This window comes from Hippopotamus amphibius, chromosome 15 (genome assembly GCF_030028045.1).
Source record: "Hippopotamus amphibius kiboko isolate mHipAmp2 chromosome 15, mHipAmp2.hap2, whole genome shotgun sequence".
Classification (NCBI taxonomy): domain Eukaryota; kingdom Metazoa; phylum Chordata; class Mammalia; order Artiodactyla; family Hippopotamidae; genus Hippopotamus; species Hippopotamus amphibius.
The window spans coordinates 15326193-15345230 of record NC_080200.1 but is presented as its reverse complement, the minus strand read 5'-3'; the positions used below and the strand labels follow the sequence as shown (position 1 = coordinate 15345230).

Below are 19038 nucleotides of genomic sequence, written 5' to 3'. Positions count from 1 at the left end.
CATGACAGCCTGTGAACAGCTGGGGTCACCAGACAATTGCCGCCGCCCCCCCACCCCTGCCTACTCCTTCCCCCGGGGTGGCCTGGCCAGGCCTCACCCGGATCCCCGCCTGCCCATCCCCTGTCAGCAGACCCTGCAGCGAGGCCGAGGTCTGGCCGCGAGTGTTTCGGCAGCCGCTACACCTGTTGGCCGGCTGTGCGGCAGCGGGAACCGCTCAGGGCCTCTGGGGCTTGGCTCCGTCCCGCTTCACTAATCCGCAAGCCCAGCAATTCTCAGAAGGAGGCCCCTCAGCCTGACCCCACTTGTCTGCAAACGTTTCTTGGCAGAGACCCACACAGCGCGGCTCCCGCAGGCCGCATAGCTGCCGCGCACGTCCTTATCATAAATAAGAAGAGATAAGGTCCACCGCCCGCCGGGCGCGCAGGGCTGGCCTCTTCCCCCAGGTCACGTCCCTCGACCCTGGTCTGCAGGTGGAACTGGGGGCAAGGTGGGCCCAAAAGCTGGCCCGATAGCTGCCCCCACCCCCAGCACGACGTCTGGACTCTGTAGGGACGGGTCCACTGGATAGCCACACACTTGTCCTGTTGCTGGGACAGAGCCCCAGAAACAGCCACGTCCGTTAGTGTGTTGACAGGCCAGGTGGAGCTGGGTCGGTCCTGCAGGGAGCTCAGTCCTCCCTCCTGCAGCCATTCCCCAGCTTGTACTACTCCCACACTGCTGCTGGGATGTGGCAGGGCACCAGCCCAGGGTCCCCGAGGCTGGCCTGGGGTCCAGCCGGTTCAGCTCTGAATCCCCAGGGCCCCTGGGGGCACAGCCCTCCTCAGATGGCCTCCACATCAGAGCCGATGCGTGGGGCTGTCGTGCTGGTCTCCGTATGCTCCAGAAGCCTCACCTCTTTGTCAGGGCCCTTTCTGGTTTGGATTTTCTCCTCTCCTCCCCGGCTCTCCCCTTTCTCCGTGTCCCCATCCCCTCCTCCCGCAAGGAGAGTGTCTCTCTGGGCAGCCCCAACCTTGCCCCCCGCCTGAGGCCGCCACAGAGCCCCCGAGGGCCGAGGGTGCACGGGGGCCTGTTGGGCTTCCCACTGGGGGGCCGGGCGAGGCAGGAGCGTCTCAAAGTCTCGGTTCTTTGCATTTTCAGCCCAGCGGATTTCTGGGGGAGGCTCTGGCAGCGGCTCCTGTCTCTCTGGTAAATGAGCCCCTGGGCTGAGGCCTCGGCATCCCTAGCACGTGTGCGGGCGCTGGGTATTCCTGCGCGGCCACCCCCATGGCTCAGCGGGAGGTGTCCCATCTGCCAAACGGGAGCAGATCCGCGCTGCCCCCCCTTGTCTGGGGAAGCGCGCGTGGTCGCGTCGAGAGACGGCGTCCCCGGGGGACCCGCGCATGCGCGCCGACGCTGCATGGTCCGTCCCTGGGACGCACACGTACACGCGCGCGTGCGGGTCCCAGACCCGGCCTGGCAAGCGGGGCTGCGGCTGGGCCCGAGCTTCCCTCTGCCTCTGGCTCTGCTTCAGCCGCCTCGGTTTCCCCTCTGGGCTTCCAGGCATCTCTGGGAGGAGATGCATGGCCCCTGTCCTCTGGTGTCTGTGCCTGGACAGCGAGGCTCCTACCTTCCCTCGGTCACTGCTGTGTACTGGGCCCACGGTCTTTTGGAGGCAAAAGCACAGAAAGATCCAAGCTGGCAGGGTCTTTGCTGGGTCAGAGAAAGACCAGGGTCCCGGGATGCCAGGGGAGCCGTCAGCCCTGAATGCTAGCTGAGGTGTTCGGACAGGTGGGGAAGTCTTCCAGAGGAAATTGCTTTTTGCCTGGCTGCCCAGAGAAGGCAGAAGGACCTGAGGGCCAGATGGCCGGGTAGGGGGCTGGTAGCTGCATCCAGGGTTAGCTAAGGCTGCCAGTCTTGCCCCAGTCAGATGGTGAGGGGCCCCGTGGCGCCAGGGCAGGCGGGGAGCAGGCTCCCGGGGGCCTCAGGAGTGTGGAGCCAGGAGCGGGAGCAGGGCCTGACCGGGGGCCTCATGCCAGCCCCAGGTGCTGGAAGGGAGCCCTGTCCGGCCAAGCTGTGGGCCAGGGCTCCGGAAAGCGCCTGCACTTGGCTCCCGGTGGTGTGGGACAAGCCCGTGGGGGAGGGCGCATGGGGGCTGAGTCTCAATCAGGACCAGCCCCAGGCTCAACGAGGAGCCTCCAGGGAGCCAGCACTTGGCCAGGTGGGCCCCTGACGTCCTGGGCTGGAAGCCCTGGGGCTGTCTCTTGGCAGGCCCCTCCAGGGATGACGTAGGTGGGGAGAGGAGGCCGGCCAGGCCCGGAGAGAGAGGGCGGAGGCCTGTCTGCACCTGGCAAGGCTGGGGGGGTGCTCGGGCCGTCTGTACCCCTGGCACCCCGGCCGGCACCGGGCCCCGAGCTTGCGCCGCTCTGCCTGGCCCGTGCATGCCGGCTGCACTGCACGCCTGCCGCCCCGGCACCTGGGACCCCCGGCTCGCTGCCACCCCCACAGTGCTCGGAGGCTGGGGGCAGGGGCCTCAGAGGAAAGGAAGCCCGTTTGGAGTAGCCGAGGGTGGCTTCAGAACTGGGCAGGAGGGATTGTGGGGGGACTCTCAGGTCAGATCCTGGGGGCAGAGCTGGGGTCAGATCTTGGACCACAGCTGATAACCATGGTTGGGTTCTTCTCTTTTTTTCCATCTCTTCCTCTCCTCCCTCCCCACGTCGGTCCCCTCCCCACCCCCAGACACCCTTCCAGTCCTCGGGCCTGGACACCAGCCGAACTACCCGACACCATGGGCTGGTGGACAGAGTGTACCGGGAGCGTGGCCGGCTTGGCTCCCCACATCGCCGGCCCCTGTCAGTGGACAAACATGGAAGGCAGATATCCTTTTCCCAGAGGATGTGGGGGTGGGGGAGGCGGGGACCACCTCATCCAACTGATGTAGCTGCCTGGTGCCAGCTCTGTGACAGAATCAGGGCTGCTCCAGTCCTCTGGGGCTACCAGGCAGCACCAAGGGGTGGGGGGGCACGGTGCCATTGCATGGCAACCTCGGAAGGCTTCCTGGAGGAGGCAGTGTGAGCTGTGGAGCCTTTAGCCAGGAGGGGGCTAGGAGAGCGCAGGGAACAATAACACAGAGGAGGCCACTGGAGCACACAGCCCAAGATGAGAGTTGGGAGGATGTGCTCAGATGCCTGGCTGGGCAGTGGGGCCCAGGAAGGCTATGAGCAGGGCACCCACACGTCGAGGCCACGTGGAGGGCAGCCCAGCCAAGGCAGTGGGGCCGAGGGGGGTCTGAGCCAGACCTAGGCGGATCAGAGAGAGGCGTGATCTAAAGACACGAAATTTGCCTTTGCACCTCCGCCAAGCAGAGGGATTGTCAGGAATCTCCCCCAACCCCCACCGACTTGGCCGCCCCTTGGTGCTTAGCCAGCCAGGCTCCCCCACCGCTAGAATCTGAGCGGCTGCTCCTGGGAACCCCGGCTCTCTAGAACAGAGAAGCCTGTTCTTTCCTGGTTCTTGTTTCCGTGGGCTGGGGGAGCCTGAGCAGCTGGGCCCTGGACCAAGCCCTCGGGCCCTGGGAGCCACCCCGTCAGCCCCACATTAAGAGTCAAGACCGGGGTCAGCTGAACTAGACTCCCTGCAGCCCCCCTCTGGGCCCCCGTTTCATGGCCGAGGCCCCTCTTGGAAGGGGTGCAGCCCGCACGTGCGCCTGCAGGGGGTGAGTGCTGAGTGCTAGGTGGACGGGGCTGCACCCTGGGGGCTGCTCGCAGCCAGGCAGGAAAGGCCCCCGCCCCGAGGCCCCAGCTGTAGCCGGCTCCCAGCAGCCTGGCTACTCAGGCTGGCCAGCGCGGGGTTCCCAGGGCTCAGGGCAGGGCCTCAGCCCACAGCACCATCGCCTTAACTCGTACGCACGCAGACAGCTGCCCATATGGTACCATGTACCTCTCGCCACCTGCGGACACCAGCTGGAGAAGGTCAGTGACCCAGAGCCAACCCCCCGCCCTCTCATTGGAAACAAAACCATACTTTCATCGTGGCTGTGCTTGGAAAATCAGTACGCAGTCACTTAAAAATGACAAAACTTGGAAGCATCCAGAAGTTTCTAGAAATCAGCTCTATACCCGTAACAATGAAGTCACAGTGTTTGGGGTCTTCCAGGGATTTTTTTTTTGCCTCTATTTATGAGGTTTTTTTCCTTTTGTTTTTTAAACAAAGTTGCGATTGTGTTGAATATTCAGTGTGGTCACTTGTTTTATTTCATTTAATGCTCTATTGTGATGGGTTCCCATTTTCCTAAAAAGCCGTAGAGAATGTGATTGGAAAGATATTATATATTTATTGCTAGATTAGGAAAATACGTAAACGCATCTAGAAGATGAAAAAAATCTATTAATGCCGTCATCTAGGAAGATCTGAAATAATGATAATATAGTTAATATAAATACCTACAAGTAACGCAGGTGATAGTCGCACACTAGTGTGAATGTACTTAGTGACACAGACGTGTACACTTAAAAACGGTTAAAAAGGCAAATTTTGTAATTATCTTACTCCACATACACAAAAAAATATATGTAGGTGATTTCAGTAAACAAAGACCAAAAGTAAACGAGCTGTTAAAAAAAAACCCAGCACAACGGAAAGTATATAATTCAGTAACATAATTAAATGTCCACCAAGGACGTATTCATATACCAGGTCCTGTTTCAGCCATCACATACATTAACTGATGTAAGGTGCACAGAGCTCTGTGGAGTTGGTGCTGTTATCCTCCCCATATTAGGCATAAGAAAGAGCACAGAGAGGTCAGAACAGCTGCTCAGGGATACACAGCTGGTGAGGGGCCGGGATCCCCCTAGCTCCTCACTGCTCAGCTGGCCCCAGGGTCAGAGACAGCCCAGTCCTCTGTAACCTGCTCTTGTGCTTGAAGCAAGTTTCCTCCACATCCTCAGTGTCTGGGACATCCCCAAGTCGGCTGTGCAGCGGGACCTGCCCTTTGTGTCTGCCCAGCTCCCCATCACTGCTCCTGGTTTCCTAGGCAGCTGAGGGGTTTTTCTGGCGACCCTCCCTCCAGACACCTGCAGCTGGGGGCAGATTGTGTTCTTGGGGCAGAGAGTGGAGCCTCTCTCAGGATCCTGGCAGCATTGAGATCCCCCGTGGCCATTTGTCACCAGTAGGGGACTCCTCGATGGGCTCGTGCCCCCAAGGCTGGTCCACTGTGGGACGTCAGGCCCTCTGTCTTTGGGGTTTCAACAGGAAAGCACCACCCTTTCTCTAAAGCTGAGAAGTCTGTCTAAAGGGGCAGGGAGGGGCAGGGGCTGGTTAGGAACAGAGGGACAGCTCTGTTGCAGCCTTTGCAGACGAAAACCACAGTCACTGTTGTGGTCCTTTAGGGTTTCGCTCAGGTATGCAGCTCACACAAGTGGCCCATGACTGCCACCCTATTACATCGGGTAGGTCCCGGATAGAGTGGAGCCAGGGCTGTCCCCTCGTCCCCTTTGGGGCCAAGACTCACCGTCTCTCTCTTCTCCCCAGGACCAATTCTGACTCTGCCCTGCACCAGAGCACCATGACTCCCACCCAGCCAGAACCCTTTACGGGTGGGTCCCAGGACGCGCACCAGAAAAGAGGTATTGACAGGGCCCGTGGGTGTCTTTCCTGGGATCCTGAAAATCCAGTGGGTGACCGCTGTGCTCTCAGAGGTCACAAATATGTAGGCGGGCAGACCTGAGAAGGAAGACTCAGCAGGTGCTACGGGATGAGGGGAGGGGTTCAGGGAAACTTTGAGATGGCACTATTTGAGTTGGATTTTGAGGATTGCAGAGGAGTTTTCTAGGCAGAGAAAACAGTCCCTGTGAACTCACATTGGCTTCTGTTCGTGGATGCAGGGTATGGCCATGCAATCTGGGGGCCTTGCAGATTCTTTCAAATGTTGGGAGCAGCAGTCCCAAGCAAAAAGGGCATTTATCAGCTCATGACCAATAGTTGGAAGTAGATGTTCAGCTTCAGGTACCGTTTGATCCAGGGCTTCACCCTGGATCGTTTCTTGGCTCTGGTGCTCAGAACCCTCTTGGTCCACAGGGTCCTTCCTGGCAGCAATGGGTGGAAAAGAGGCTAACTGTTCCCTAACTCTTGCCTAGAGCCTCCTTTCCAACTGGGTCACGCACACATCCTTGCAACTGGGGTAGATCTTTGCCCAGGTCCCAGTCCCTCCTTGGAGCCAGGTATGGAGGCAGCATCCCTGGGACTTCCCAGGAAGGTACATGGCATCTTAAAAACTGCGGCAGTGTCACCCAGAGAGGGGAGTGTGATGCTGTGAGGCCAGCCCTAGAAATGCACATGGGCCTGATCTGCTCCAAGACACTGAAACCAGACAGTTAATCACATACACTGAAGGTCCAAATGCTTACCACAGCATTTCACTCTGCGAGTATGTAAACATATCAGGGAGACTTTGCTGATGAAAGAAGGATGGTCAACCAGAACTGCACCCCTTGGTGGGCAGGGGCTCTCCTCCTGTGATCTTTCCAGCTCACTGGGCATCAAAGGCGAGATTGCAGAAGGGAATGTCTCCATAATAAAAGTAAGGATTCCAAACACCTAGGGGTGAGGAGAATGGACCTGGCGCTTCCCTCCTGTTCCTGATGCTGGGAGCAGTTCAGAGGGTGCTGTCCACCCTGAAGGCTGTCCCACAGGGGCTTGGAGCTTTTGGGGTGGGCGCGGGGGGCTTCGCCCTCCCCAGGGACTCTTTGTGACCTTGGAAGGACCCCTGGCAGCTCAGAGTCCAGTTGGCCTTGGGGTGGGGGGGGGGGGGACATGTCATCTCTCCCCTTTCCTCCAGGAGGGGCCCAGGCAGTAACGAAGTCTGGGGTTGGCCTGGCTGTCTTCCCATCCCCCAGCCCAGGTTTCGAGAAAGAGGAATTAACCTCCTCCTTTTAATTCTATTCGTAATGGTGCTATTGCAGGTGAAAAATTGAACCTCCAACAGGCATAGAGAAATTGGGTCTCATAAAGAAAATGTTTAATCTCACCTTAACCAGAAGGTTTAAGGAAAGGGGCCTTCAGGCACAGCTGGTTCCAGGGCCTCATATGATACTCATCCAGCCCCTCGACCTTCTCTCCCCTCCTTTCCTCCTCTGGGGCTGGTTGGCATTGCAGCTAACTCATGGGGTCGTAGCTACCATGGTTGGATAGACCGCAGCCCATGTTGAGCCACGTGACTTGGTGCCACCAGCACAAGAGGGGCCCGGCCTCTGGGTGATGACAGCCCAGAGGAGGAGGTGGGTGGCCACAGGGCTGCAGGTGGGGTGCACAGGGCGGGGCAACGAGTCATAGGAGACGGGGAGAGATTCTTGGCTATTCTCTGCAGCCCAAGGCCTCCAAGGCCTGAGTGGGTCCTGTGAGAGGCAGAGTCGACACACAGCTCTTAGCTCCAGACCTTTCATTTTCATTTCTTTTTAAGTTACAGATTCTCTTTTTCTTTTTTTAACTTTTCTTTTTCTTTTTTCCTTTTTTTTTTTTAACAAAACTCTTTTGTACTTTAGTACAACCCCCAGAAGTTACTGTTGAGGCAATTACATTCATATCACGGTCGTGACTGTGTATGTCAGGGAAGTGCCCTCCTGGTGCCACCACGCAGCTGCAAAGATTCCTTTTCTGCTTCTCCTTCTCCTCCAACCCCACCCCACCCCAGTCTTACTATTAACAGTCCCAGGAATGGAGGAGACCACATCAGAGACGGACAAGAACCTTTCCAAGCAAGCATGGGACACCAAGAAGGTAAGAGCCTAAGGGCTTTCAAAAGTGGTTTTCTTCCTTGATCTTTTTTTTTTTTTTTAGGAGCACAACCCAGGTGAAGATGGTGAAATAGCAGATTGGGGGAGCGTCGCCTTCCCTGAAGTGTGAACCTCATTCAAGTTTTTTTTGGCCGTGCTCCATGGCATGCAGGATCTTAGTTCCCCAACCAGGGATAGAACCTAGGTCCTTGGCAGTGAGAGCTCGGAGTCCTAACCACTGGACCGCCAGGGAATTGCCCAAATCTCATTCACTTTTTACTTTTTTTTTTTTTTTGGCTGTGATGGCTCTTCATTGCTGCGTGCGAGCTTTCTTTTATTTGTTTATTTTTGAATTTATTTATTTATTGGCTGTGTTGTGTCTTTGTTGCTGTGCACAGGCTTCTCACTACAGTGGCTGCTCGTTGCAGAGCACGGGCTTTAGGCACTCAGGTTTCAGTAGTTGTGGCACATGGGCTCAATAGTTGTGTCTCATGGGCTCTAGAGCACAGTAGTTGTGGCGCACGGGCTTAATTGCTCTGTGGTATGTGGGAATTTTCCTGGACCAGGGATCAAACCCCTGTCCCCTGCATTGGCAGGCGGATTCTTAACCTCTATGCCACGAGGGAAGTCCCCCTTATCCAGTTTTGACTAGTTGCATAGGCCTTGAACACTAATGGCAGGCCTGTTACACTGGTGAAAACCATGTAAAGAATTAAAATCTATGTTCACTTTGGCAGCATGTATATTAAAATTGAAACAATGCAGGGAAAATTAACATGGCCTCTGTACAAGGATGACACGCAGATTCACAAAACGTTCCATATTTTTAGGTGTAGCGATGGATGTCGGTAGTTATTGTGGTGATCACTGCAGTAGATACACATATTGAATTACACCTGTAACTAATGTTATCTGCTAATTATACCTCAATTAGAAAAGAAAAACTGAAGCCAGGGAGGTTAAGTGATTTGCCCAAGGTTCTTAGGGTTTAGAATTTATACCCCCTAATTCTTAGCCTGTGATTGTTCTACTAACCCACAGTATTGGGTAATTATCATTGTTTTTTGTCTTTTTTTTTTTTTTGCCACGCTGCACAATATGTGAGATCTTAGTTCCCCAACCAGGGGTCAAACCTGTGCAGTGGAAGCACGGAGTCCTAACCACTGGACCTCCAGGGAATTCCCTATCATCATTCTTAAATATAAACTTCCATTCACTTGCACAATAATTACAGCTTTTTATTAGAATACAGAGTCTGCTTGGAATTCCTAGTTGGATTGGAATTTCTGTGTTATTTCCAGGTCCACAAACAAATTTCTCAAGTTCAAGCTACAAAAATGTCAAGTGATAAGATAGAATTTATGCCATGGATACAGATTTCAAAGAATTCGAACAGAACAAATGCATTTAACACTAAAGCAATTTTGATTTTTTTTAATAGAAATTTTTTTTAGGATTTATTTTGTTATTTATTTTATTTTTGGCTGTATTGGGTCTTCATTGCTGCGCATGGGCTTTCTCTAGTTGTGGCGAGCAGGGGCTACGCTTCACTGCAGTGTGGTGGCTTCTTTTGTTGCGGAGCACAGGCTCTAGGCACGTGGGCTTCAGTAGTTGCAGCACATGGGCTCAGTAGTTGTGGCTCGCGGGCTTAGTTGCTCCGTGGCATGTGGAATCTTCCCGGCCCAGGGATCAAACCTGTGTCCCCTGCATTGGCAGGCGGATTCTTAACCACTGCGCCACCAGGGAAGCCCTTGAATTTTTTTTTTTTTAATTGAAACCCATTGCTGGTCAAGTTGCAGTGAAAGGGGCAGCAATGCGAATTACTCATCCCCGTCAGAAACTCGGAGGGAGATGACGAACAAGCAGACAGCACTGTGTTCCTCAAAGGCGTGTGTTCAGAGCTTTTGAAATCAACTGGAAACAACCTGCGTGTTCGACAGTAGGGGCTTTATAAGGAAATTGGCCTCAGTCCCTCGTGTAGAAAGCTCTGTGTGTATGACTTGGGATCTTTGAAGGAATTTTAAAGGCATGAGAGACTTGTGATAAAACTGGTATGTGGAAAGAGCAGGATGAAGCTGTATAGAAAGGCACAAGACACGTAAAGATGCCCACAGATCCCTGGGTGTGCAGGACCAGGCCCCAGGGGAGACACGGGTGCAGGTGTGGGCAGCACTGTTGGCCTTTGTTTGGCTGTGTTGGGTCTTAGTTGTGGCACAAGGGATCTTCGTTGAGGCACACGGGATCTTTTTGTTGCAGCTCGCGGGCTCTTCATTGTGGTGCGCAGGCTTCGTTGTGGAGTGTGGGCTTCTCTCTAGTTGTGGTGTGCTGGTGTTGTCTCTCTGGTTGCAGTGCTCAGGCTGCAGGGCACAGGGGCTTTGTAGTTGTGGCACACGGGTTCCAGAGCATGTGGGCTCTGTAGTTTGCGGCACGCAGAATCCCTCATTGAGGTGCGTGAGCTCAGTAGTTGTGGCGCACCAGCTTAGTTGCTCCGCAGCATGTGGGATCTTCCTGACCAGGGATCGAACCCTCATCCCCTGCATTGAAAGGCAGATTCTTTACCACTGGACCACCCAGGGAAGTCTGGCCTTTTAATCCCCGTCTGCACATTCCAGTTTTGAACAAGGAATGCATATGATTTTCATACTCGGGGGGAAAACTTAAAAATCCTAACAACCCAAAGTCAAAAAGTAACTGAAACGTCTAGTTGCAGAGAGGTGCATCAGTAAGGCCAACAGGGTCCCTCCACATGCCGGAACGCGGTGCTGCCATAAAGAAAGCGAAGATGGCGCATGTCGTGACTCTGGGGAGGGAAACGGCCCCAGCATCCTGGGCGTGAGAAGAGGGTGGCAGAGCCCAGCAACCTGGCCAGACTTCCTTTAACTGCCGCTTGAAACGATGCATCTGTGAGGATGTCAGTAAAGGAATGCCTGTGGATGCGTTGGGGGTGGGGTGGGGGGTGATGGGTGATTTTTAATACTGTTTAGAAATCCATTAGGATCCCATAACATTCGTGGAATGCTTTTGAAAAGATTCTTTAGAAAGAGTCATTGTCAAAGTACTTTGCAAAAAAATCTGTTGATGAAGGGAGTGTTTACTCAGGGAATTAAGGAGCCTGTGGCCACGTAGAAACCCGTCTGTCCTTCCTCCAGCATTCCCTGCAGGGGCTAAACGCCTGCGGGTCACGTGTCACCCCTCGGGCTCCGCAGTCACTGCCGGTGGGGCCTTCCCTCCTCTCCCACCAGCTCACTTGGTGTGTGCATGGGAGGCAGGCCCAGCCCTCTGCCGGTGCGTCCACGTGCTCCCCTGTTGCTCCCTGAAGAGCGCATTGGCCGGGAGTGTCTGCCCGAGGGCCCGAGAGGCGGAGGGGAGTAAGCAAACGTGACACCGTCGAGCCCTCCGCTGGCATGCGGGGTTCTGTCCGATCACGCCTGCTGCTGTCGGACGAGCACTTCCTCCTTTGTCCTTGAACAAGTCTAGGGACCCTGCCTGGAGCCTGCAGTTCTTGGATGGTGATAGCGTCCGAGGGTCACAGACGAGGAGGCGGTTTCTCTGGGACCCTCTCCCCGGGGCTGGACGACAGGGCAGCCGCGGTCTCCGTCCTCTGGCAGCGTGGGCCAGGGAGCACGCCAGCACCGGGGTCCCCGTGGGAGCCGCAGCTCTGGGGCACCGCGCGGCTGGAAGGCGGGTCAGCAGGGGGCGTGGGCAGCACCCTCCGTGTTATTCAGGGCATCCGGTTTCAGCCTCCTCAGGCTTCTCCACGCGATGTCCTTCCTTGCCGTGGACGGAGGCACACTGAGCAGAGGCAGCCCCCGCCACCGCAGCCTCGCCTTGCCATGGTTCAGGAGTGACACAGGGTGTCAGCCTGGAGGCACCTGGCTGTTCAGGGGCCCCGCCCCCCAGCTGGCTGTGAACAGCCAGGGTACAGCCCCAGGAGGCTCCGATGTGAAGAACAGGCAGGCTGCTGCTTCTTCCCCAGTGCCTGGTCTGACAGGACCACACCACCCGTGGGCCGTGCCCACCTTAGAGGTAGACAGAGTAAAGCTGGGAGGGGGCTGTTAGAAAGACCCTCTCGACACCGCTCTTGGTTTTGTCCTTGGGTGTGTCTAGGGCAGACCCCCCCATCCCATGGGGCCACGTGTTCATCTGCAGATAAACTCGATTCTCTCTCTTTTTTTTAAGCTCTTTATTGGAGTATAATTGCTTTACACTGTTGTGCCAGTTTCTGTTGTACAACAGAGTGAATCAGCTGTATTTATACATACATCCCCATATCTCCTCCCTGCCATGACTCCTTCCCACCCTCCCTATCCCAGCCCTCTAAGTCATCACCCGTCATCGAGTTGATCTCCCTGTGTTATGCAGCAGCTTCCCACTAGCCATCTCTTTTACATTTGGTAGTGTATATATGTCAATGCTACTTTCTTCGTCCCAGCTTCTCCTTCACTCCCCTCCCCACCGTGTCCTGAAGTCCATTCTCTACATCTGCATCTTTATTCTTGCCCTGCCATTGGATTCATCCGTACCATTTTTTTAAGATTCCGTATATATGCATTAGCATACAGTATTTGTTTTTTTCTTTCTGGCTTACTTCAGTCTGCATGACAGACTCTAGATCCATCCACCTCACCACAAATAACTCAATTTCATTCCTTTTTATGGCTGAGTAATATTCCATTTAAACTCGATTCCCATTGAGCATTTCTTAGCCCTTGCGGGGAGATCCGCTGTGTTGTGAGAAGGTGCAGTGCACACGAGGAGGCCAGCTCAGCCTCTGCTGTCTTCTCTTTCAGACGGGGTCCAGGCCCAAGTCCTGCGAGGTCCCCGGAATCAAGTAAGTCTCAGCTGGGCCCACCTTGTGTCCCCAGGCCACCATGGGCTGCTTGGACGACCCCAGAGCTTCCCGTCCACGCATGAGGCTACACACCCTGACAAGAGGGGCGCTGTGCCGCTGGGCGCCACCCATCAGGCCCCACCACGGGGGGACCTTCCTACCCCTCCCTGCCTGAGATGCCAGAGCCCTCGTCCCAGCCCCAGCACACTCACCTCTCAGACACACCCTGTTCCTGGTCGGTGGGAGGCCCCTCACCCCAGCCTCCATCCCACAGGAATAGGCTGCTTCCTGAGGTTGCGTTGGAGGTGCTGACAGTTGTTTCTCGAGCAGGGCAGCGCCTAGTTTTGGGGTGTCATCTGGCATCTGCTAATTTTTTTGCACCGGCCTTCCGCCCCCGCCACGGCTTTTGGGGGAGAACAGGCCAGGCGCCATCCCGAGAGCTCACGTCCCCCTCTGTCTGGTCTTTCCCCTCACAGCATCTTTCCATCCGCCGACCAGGAAAACACTACAGCCCTGATCCCCGCCACCCACAACACAGGGGGCTCCCTGCCTGACCTGACCAACATCCACTTCCCCTCCCCCCTCCCGACCCCGCTGGACCCCGAGGAGCCCACCTTCCCCGCGCTAAGCAGCTCCAGCAGCACCGGCAACCTCGCAGCCAACCTGACACACCTGGGCATCGGTGGTGCCGGCCAGGGTAAGGCCGGGCTGGGCGGCGGGGGCACTGCCTACCCTGAGAGCACGCTGGCTTGTGAGGATGACGTGTGTGTTTGAGTGATGACTTGGCAGGGTCACGTCCAAAAGGTCGGGCACGGGAGTGGAGGGCAGAGTCCACCATGGAGGTTCAGGGTTTCCAGGCTGACTCAGTGGGAAAGGCATCTGGGCAGAGGCCTGGGGCCTGGAAGGCTCATGCCCCCAGGGATTGGACCATATTTCTTAGGGGGGCATTGGGGGCTTCAGAGAGTTGGGATGGGCTTTCCTTGTGCCCCTCATCAAGGGGCAGACCTGATCTGTTCCTCTTCCGCCACCTCCCCCCCGCCCCCGCCGGCCTTGACTGTGACTGCCTGCTTAGGATGCTCCAGCCCGGCCCCTCCCCTGAGGATGTTTTGTGGGCCCCTGGGCCATCCCAGTATCCCCCGGTGCTGCCCCAGCCCTGTTCCTCCTGGGGACTTAACGGCGTCACCATCCCCCTGCGACTTAGGCGGGAACCTTGGAGGTGTCCTCCTCGACTCAGGCCCTTTCCCCTGTGTGGCCTCTGCCTGCTGGGCCCCCCGCCCCAGCCTCTTCTCTACCCAGAATGGCCATCAGCTCATGGCTCTCCTCTGGCCAGGACCTTGCATATAGCCCCTCAGTTTCCTCCTAGTGAAAGCTTGAGACCCCCAGGCCCTCTAATTCACGCTCCCTGTGCCGACTCCTCTCCAGCCAACGAGCTAGCTTACCGCTGCCCTGCTTACTGTGGGGCCTTTGCACGTGCCGCCCCTCCCCCGAACAGCCCTCCTCCTCCAGGCTGCTCACCCCCTTCCCTGCTGATTCAGCCTCCCCTCCCCTCTGCAGGCCTTCCTGACTCCTTGCCCGTGCCCCTGGCCCCTCTTGTACGGGGTTGCTTTTCTGCATTCACTCTGCGGCTGTTGAGTCACTCTTTTGCTCTCGTCTGTCCCCTGGGCTGAGCCTTGATCTCCCACGTCCTTGCTGTGACCCCTGTACCCATGTTGACGGTGGGATATGTGGGTTTGCGTCCAGGGAGGAGACAGGACCGGCCCCCAGCAGCCTGGTGGTGGGGTGGGCAGGAGGGGCCGTGGGGACTCAGGTGTGTCCCCACATGTCGGGACTCAGCGGTCGATGGAAGCACTCCCTCCCCGTGCGCTCCATCTGTCCTGGAGCCCCAGCACAGGCCGGTGCTCACCCCGTCCGCGGGCCCATCGCACCTCCGCCCCGAGCGTGGTGGGTAGCGCCGTGCGGGATTTTCTGAGAGAGAATCACACCCACGTGCATGTTTGCCACAATCCCTCTGACTCCCTGGGGAGAGCAGCTGTAAGGAGTGGGAGCCAGCGCCCGGACCAGGGCGGAGCCCCACTGGGAGATGTGCAGAGAAATTTCAGGGTGAAATTGGCCAGCCTGGGAGCTGCGTTGATTCGGGGAGTGAGGGAGAGCTTGGAGCCCTGCGTCACTGCTGGCGTTGGTGCCAACAGGGCCGGGGCAGGTGTGGGCGGTGGGGGGGGGGTGCAGATGTTCCCTAGGTTTTTAGGCGAGGAGCTGGAGGCCAAAATGGTGAAGAGGGGAGCGAGATTCCGGCTTGATGACATTGAGGTGTGCGCTTTTCTCCACGCGCCTGGCCCTGTGCCCGCTGAGGCTCAGCCATCGGGCAGAGGAACCGGCCCTGGCCATGTGCAACCCCCGACGCCCCACCTCCAGGGAAGGCCCAGAGACAGAGCGAGCAGATTCAGGGGAGCCCAAGATCCATGGCCCCCCAAGAGGCCAGCGGGTGGGCAGCGTCCACAGACGCCTGTACAAGGCAAGAAATCAGAAGGTCGGCTCTGGGGCTGCTGGGGAGGGCCCTCCGACGGAGAGTCGCTGTTCCCTGGCCCCCGTTTTTCTCCTCATGCCTTGCACAGCCTCCAGAGCACCACCCCCTCCCCCGGAGGGTCCTTGGCAGCCCCCCAGCGCCCGCCTGGGAGCCGCGCACCTCCAGCCCGCGCCGAGTCTAAACAAGCACAGGAAAACACAACACATGTGAAAGTCGTAGATGCGGGAACGAGCGCAGACCCCGAGCGTGGGGCCCAGACCCCAGCCTGCCTGGCCCGGAGCATCGGCCCAGTGATGTCTGACATGTGTTCGGTTGTTTGCGAACCTGCCTCTCCAGCAGCTCGCCTGGCAGGGGCCTCACTTTCCGGGCGCGTTTTACATCAAGCGGAGCCGCCAGCCCCTGGCACACGTGGAGATCGCCCCCCACCGCCGCCCGGCCCACCCTGCAGTCGGGACGTGAGCCGCTGGAGGAGGAAGAGGGAGGCCTCTGCCGCCGGGCAGACAGTGGCCTCTCACCTCTCCTTCCACGTTTTGCGGAAGTCGTCTCCCTGGCTGCTGGCCGGCAGCGGGAGGTGGGCAGGCTGGGGTCCTCCTTCCCTGCACAGCTGTGTGGCCGGCCAGCCGCGCACGCAGGCCTTCCATGCCACGGGGCCGGGCTCCTGCCACCTGGCCTGCTCTCCCCTGGCAGCTCTCCCTGCCCGCGCTAGGCTTCCCTTCCAGCTGGCCCCGCTTCTTTTCCCAAAGGTGATCCAGGTTGTCAAAAGGAATTCAACAGCAAGGCGTCCCTCGGCCCTCCTGGCTCAGCTGGTGTTTCGGGGGTGCCGGCCGCCCCACGTGAGGCCAGGAGCTCACTTTACAGCCTCGCCGAGGATTAAAAACTCCTTTGTCTTCAAGGCAGACATCAGAGGCTGGCAGCCGAAGGGCCAAATCCAGCCCCCGCTCCGGCGTATTTTGGCTGGCCCACTCCTTGTGTGTGTGATGCTTTGAGTCGGCATCCTGACGTGCGCGTAAAAGCCTAGATTTCTTGCTTCTCTTGAAGAGTCAGGCTCAGCAGTGGTCGGTCGAGGTCCTGCGCCTCAGGCAGGGCCAGAGCACCGCAGTCTGCTGTGGGGGCCTCTCCCATCCCTGTCGCCCCTCTGTCCCTCTCACTCCGGCCTCTGCTGCTCACCGAGGCCCGGAATCTGCTCCCGACGTGGGTGTCGGCTGCCCGGACGCGGGAGGCGTCAGGTGCTCAGAGACAAGGGAGCAGCGTAGGGTCCCGACTCGCAGGGCACTCTCAGCAGGCGTCTTCCGGACGCCTCCTGCCTAGGCCTCTGTCCACGTCTCCCTTGACGCTGTTGTGTTTGCAGCAGCCTGATTCCGGGGCCACGGTCTGTGCAGAAGCTGGCCCCCGGGGGCTCTCGTGCAGTCGATGGTGCCAGGCCCCCCCCGCGGTGCACATCTGAGGGGAAGTGCAGGCGTGACCAAGCTCGCCTTGCACAGGTGACACAGCCCCAGCGAACAGCTGCCCACTGCCCGTCGAGACGGTCTCCCCTCAGTATGTGCTGGGTGCGTTCTCTCCAGCCCTGGAACCTGCTGCCTCACCCACTGGAACCAGGTTGATCTGGTGCCCTCCAAGGCGGGGGCCCAGCTCCCCCGCTGAGTCAGGCACCTTCACCTGGGCTTGGCCACGGGCCAGACTCTCTTCTGAGCCTGCTCACGACCTCATTAGGGCCTCACGGTGAACTGGAAAGGACAAGGAAACTGTGTCTGCGGGGATCGGGCCAGGCCCGCCGGGCTCCCCCCCTGCCCCAAGCATCAGGGGGCCTGTCGCTTCCCTGGCATGGTCCCCAGGATCATCCGGCAGGCTCCAGCTGCTGCCACGCAGAACTTGACCTCACTTAGCTCCTTCACAACAGACACATCAGGGATCAGACTGCCTGGGGGAGGGGGCAGGGGGAGGGAAGGGGCAACTCGGACTCCCCCCCACCCCCAGCAGGAGCTTCGTCAGGAAGAAGATAAAGTAACAGAGTTTCTAGCTTCGTTCCTCCTGGCTGGGCTGGTGCTGCAGCAGGGGGGCGGTGCATGAGATGGGGGGAGGGGCCGCCAGAGTCAAAGGTCAGGGGCCAGGAGGAGATCTGGCCGAAGGGGCGGTGATGGGAAGGGGCACGTTCACGGAATGAGGGTGAGGAGAATGGTGGGGCTCAAGAAGGAACTCCAGCATCAGGCAGCACCCGCTTGGTTGGAGCTAACCAGAACCCAAGCCATTTTAGGGAAGAAAAAAAAAGGGGGTGGGGCCACTGATTATCTCCCGAGACCAGGAAACGCCAGCGTGCCTGGGTCTGGGGCTCAGGTGCTACCTCTGCCCCTCAGCTCCCTGCTCTGTGGTTACCAGGACGCCCCCTCACACAGCTCTGGACCTCCCCTTCTGGAGTTCCATCGAAAGCCCCGGGGCAGGGTCTCACTTGGCCAGCCTGGTCCCCGTCCATCTGGGGGCCGATCATGCCGTGGCCCGGAGGTGGGGAAGCGCTGATGGGCAGGGCCTGCAGGACACGCCCTTCCTGGAGGGATGGCGGGATCGGTGGGGAGAGCGGTGTTCAGCACTGGAGGTGGGAGCCCATGCAGAACTGGGGGAGCCTGAGGGCGGGGTATTGGGACCTCAGAGGGGGGGCGTCCCGGGCCTGGCAATCAGGATGTGCCTGCCGGTGTCTCTCTGAGAGGTTGGACTGTCCCAGCCGTGACCCCACGTGTGTGAGTGCCCCCCTCCGTGATCCCAGTGGCTGGACTCACGCCCACCCTCCCTCCGTTGCAGGGATGAGCACCTCTGGCTCCTCACCACAGCACCGCCCAGCCGGCGTCAGCCCGCTGTCCCTGAGCACGGAGGCGAGGCGGCAGCAGGCCCAGCAGGTGTCGCCCGCCCTCTCCCCGCTGTCACCCATCACTCAGGTGCGAGGGCTCAGTGGGGCACGGGAGGCGGGGAGGCCTCACGCTTCTTCCGGGGAGCAGAATCCTGCAGACCCTCCCAACATTTTGTTGCTTTTTGTGGCCAAGTTTTGAAACACGGGCAATGCAGAAATCGGTGGCCTGGGGCTCCCTGTGCACGTTACGGCCGTTAGCTTGTGCCCCTGTGACGGGGCATTGTTTCTATTATGCTGTTCTCTTCTTTAGGATCTTGTTGAAATTTCCCAAAATAAAATGTTTAAGAGAGGGATTTTTTTGTTTGTTTTTCGTTTTTTCCCAGTTTACCGTATTTGCTTCGTCTGCTTCTTTGGTAGTTTGTGTGTGTCTGGGAATTGGTGTGTTTTATCAAGGTTATCTCACGTGCCGGCAGACAGGTGTAGTACTCTCTCGTAATCCTTTTTATTTCTGTAAAGTGCTTAGGAACATCGCCCCTTTCGTTTCTGATTTGTGTAATTGGAATCCTCTCTTTTTTACTTGGTCAATCCAGGCTCACAGAACGAGTTAGGAAGTGTTCCTTCCTCTTCTGTTTTTTTTGAAGAGTTTGAGAAGCATTGGTGTTAATTCTTCTTTGAACATTTGGTGGAATTCAGTGAAGGCGCTGTGGTCTTGGCGGATCCCCACCTCCTTACTAGATATTGGTCTACTCAGACTTCCTTTTCCTTCTTGGCTCTGTTTTGGTAGTTTGTGTGCTCTGAGGAATTTGTCCGTTTTGTCTACTTTTCAGTCCCTAATAGATGATGTTGTTTCTTTGGTTTTTAACGTGACCTTGACGGTCTTATCCACTCACAACAAAATTAATAGTAGTTCCTCTATACCTTCTGATGCCCAGCCTGGGCCCGGCTTCCCCGCCGTGTGTCTGTCTCTTGTCCAGTTCTTGTTCAGATCAGGATCCAGACAGAGCCATGGGTGGCTCCTGGCGGCTGTGTCTTCAGTCTCTCCACCTGTGACCCCTGCCTCTTCTTCCCTCCCTGCCACGCCCCACGCCTGAGACCAGCC

At 57.5% G+C, this 19038-nt stretch overlaps 1 protein-coding gene and 1 non-coding gene across 14 annotated transcripts in view; both read left to right on the top strand.

Moving 5' to 3' along the window:
* The window catches only part of CRTC1 (CREB regulated transcription coactivator 1), an 80786-nt gene that overhangs the window by 47555 nt on the left and 14193 nt on the right, over positions 1-19038 (top strand). For 4 of the 13 annotated variants that reach the window (XM_057709758.1, XM_057709761.1, XM_057709755.1 and 1 more), the window contains exons 3-11: positions 1138-1185; positions 2716-2853; positions 3886-3947; positions 5509-5603; positions 7667-7752; positions 11221-11433; positions 12539-12579; positions 13056-13276; positions 17894-18027. In XM_057709758.1, coding sequence (XP_057565741.1) covers positions 1138-1185; positions 2716-2853; positions 3886-3947; positions 5509-5603; positions 7667-7752; positions 11221-11433; positions 12539-12579; positions 13056-13276; positions 17894-18027 — 1038 coding nt within the window. The remainder of the gene's footprint in view (positions 1-1137; positions 1186-2715; positions 2854-3885; positions 3948-5508; positions 5604-7666; positions 7753-11220; positions 11434-12538; positions 12580-13055; positions 13277-17893; positions 18028-19038) is intronic. The other 9 variants (XM_057709766.1, XM_057709765.1, XM_057709764.1 and 6 more) reach the window with 7 other exon arrangements.
* On the top strand, positions 8470-8576 carry LOC130837595 (U6 spliceosomal RNA). Its single transcript, XR_009049367.1, has one exon. It is a non-coding gene; the product is annotated as a U6 spliceosomal RNA (small nuclear RNA).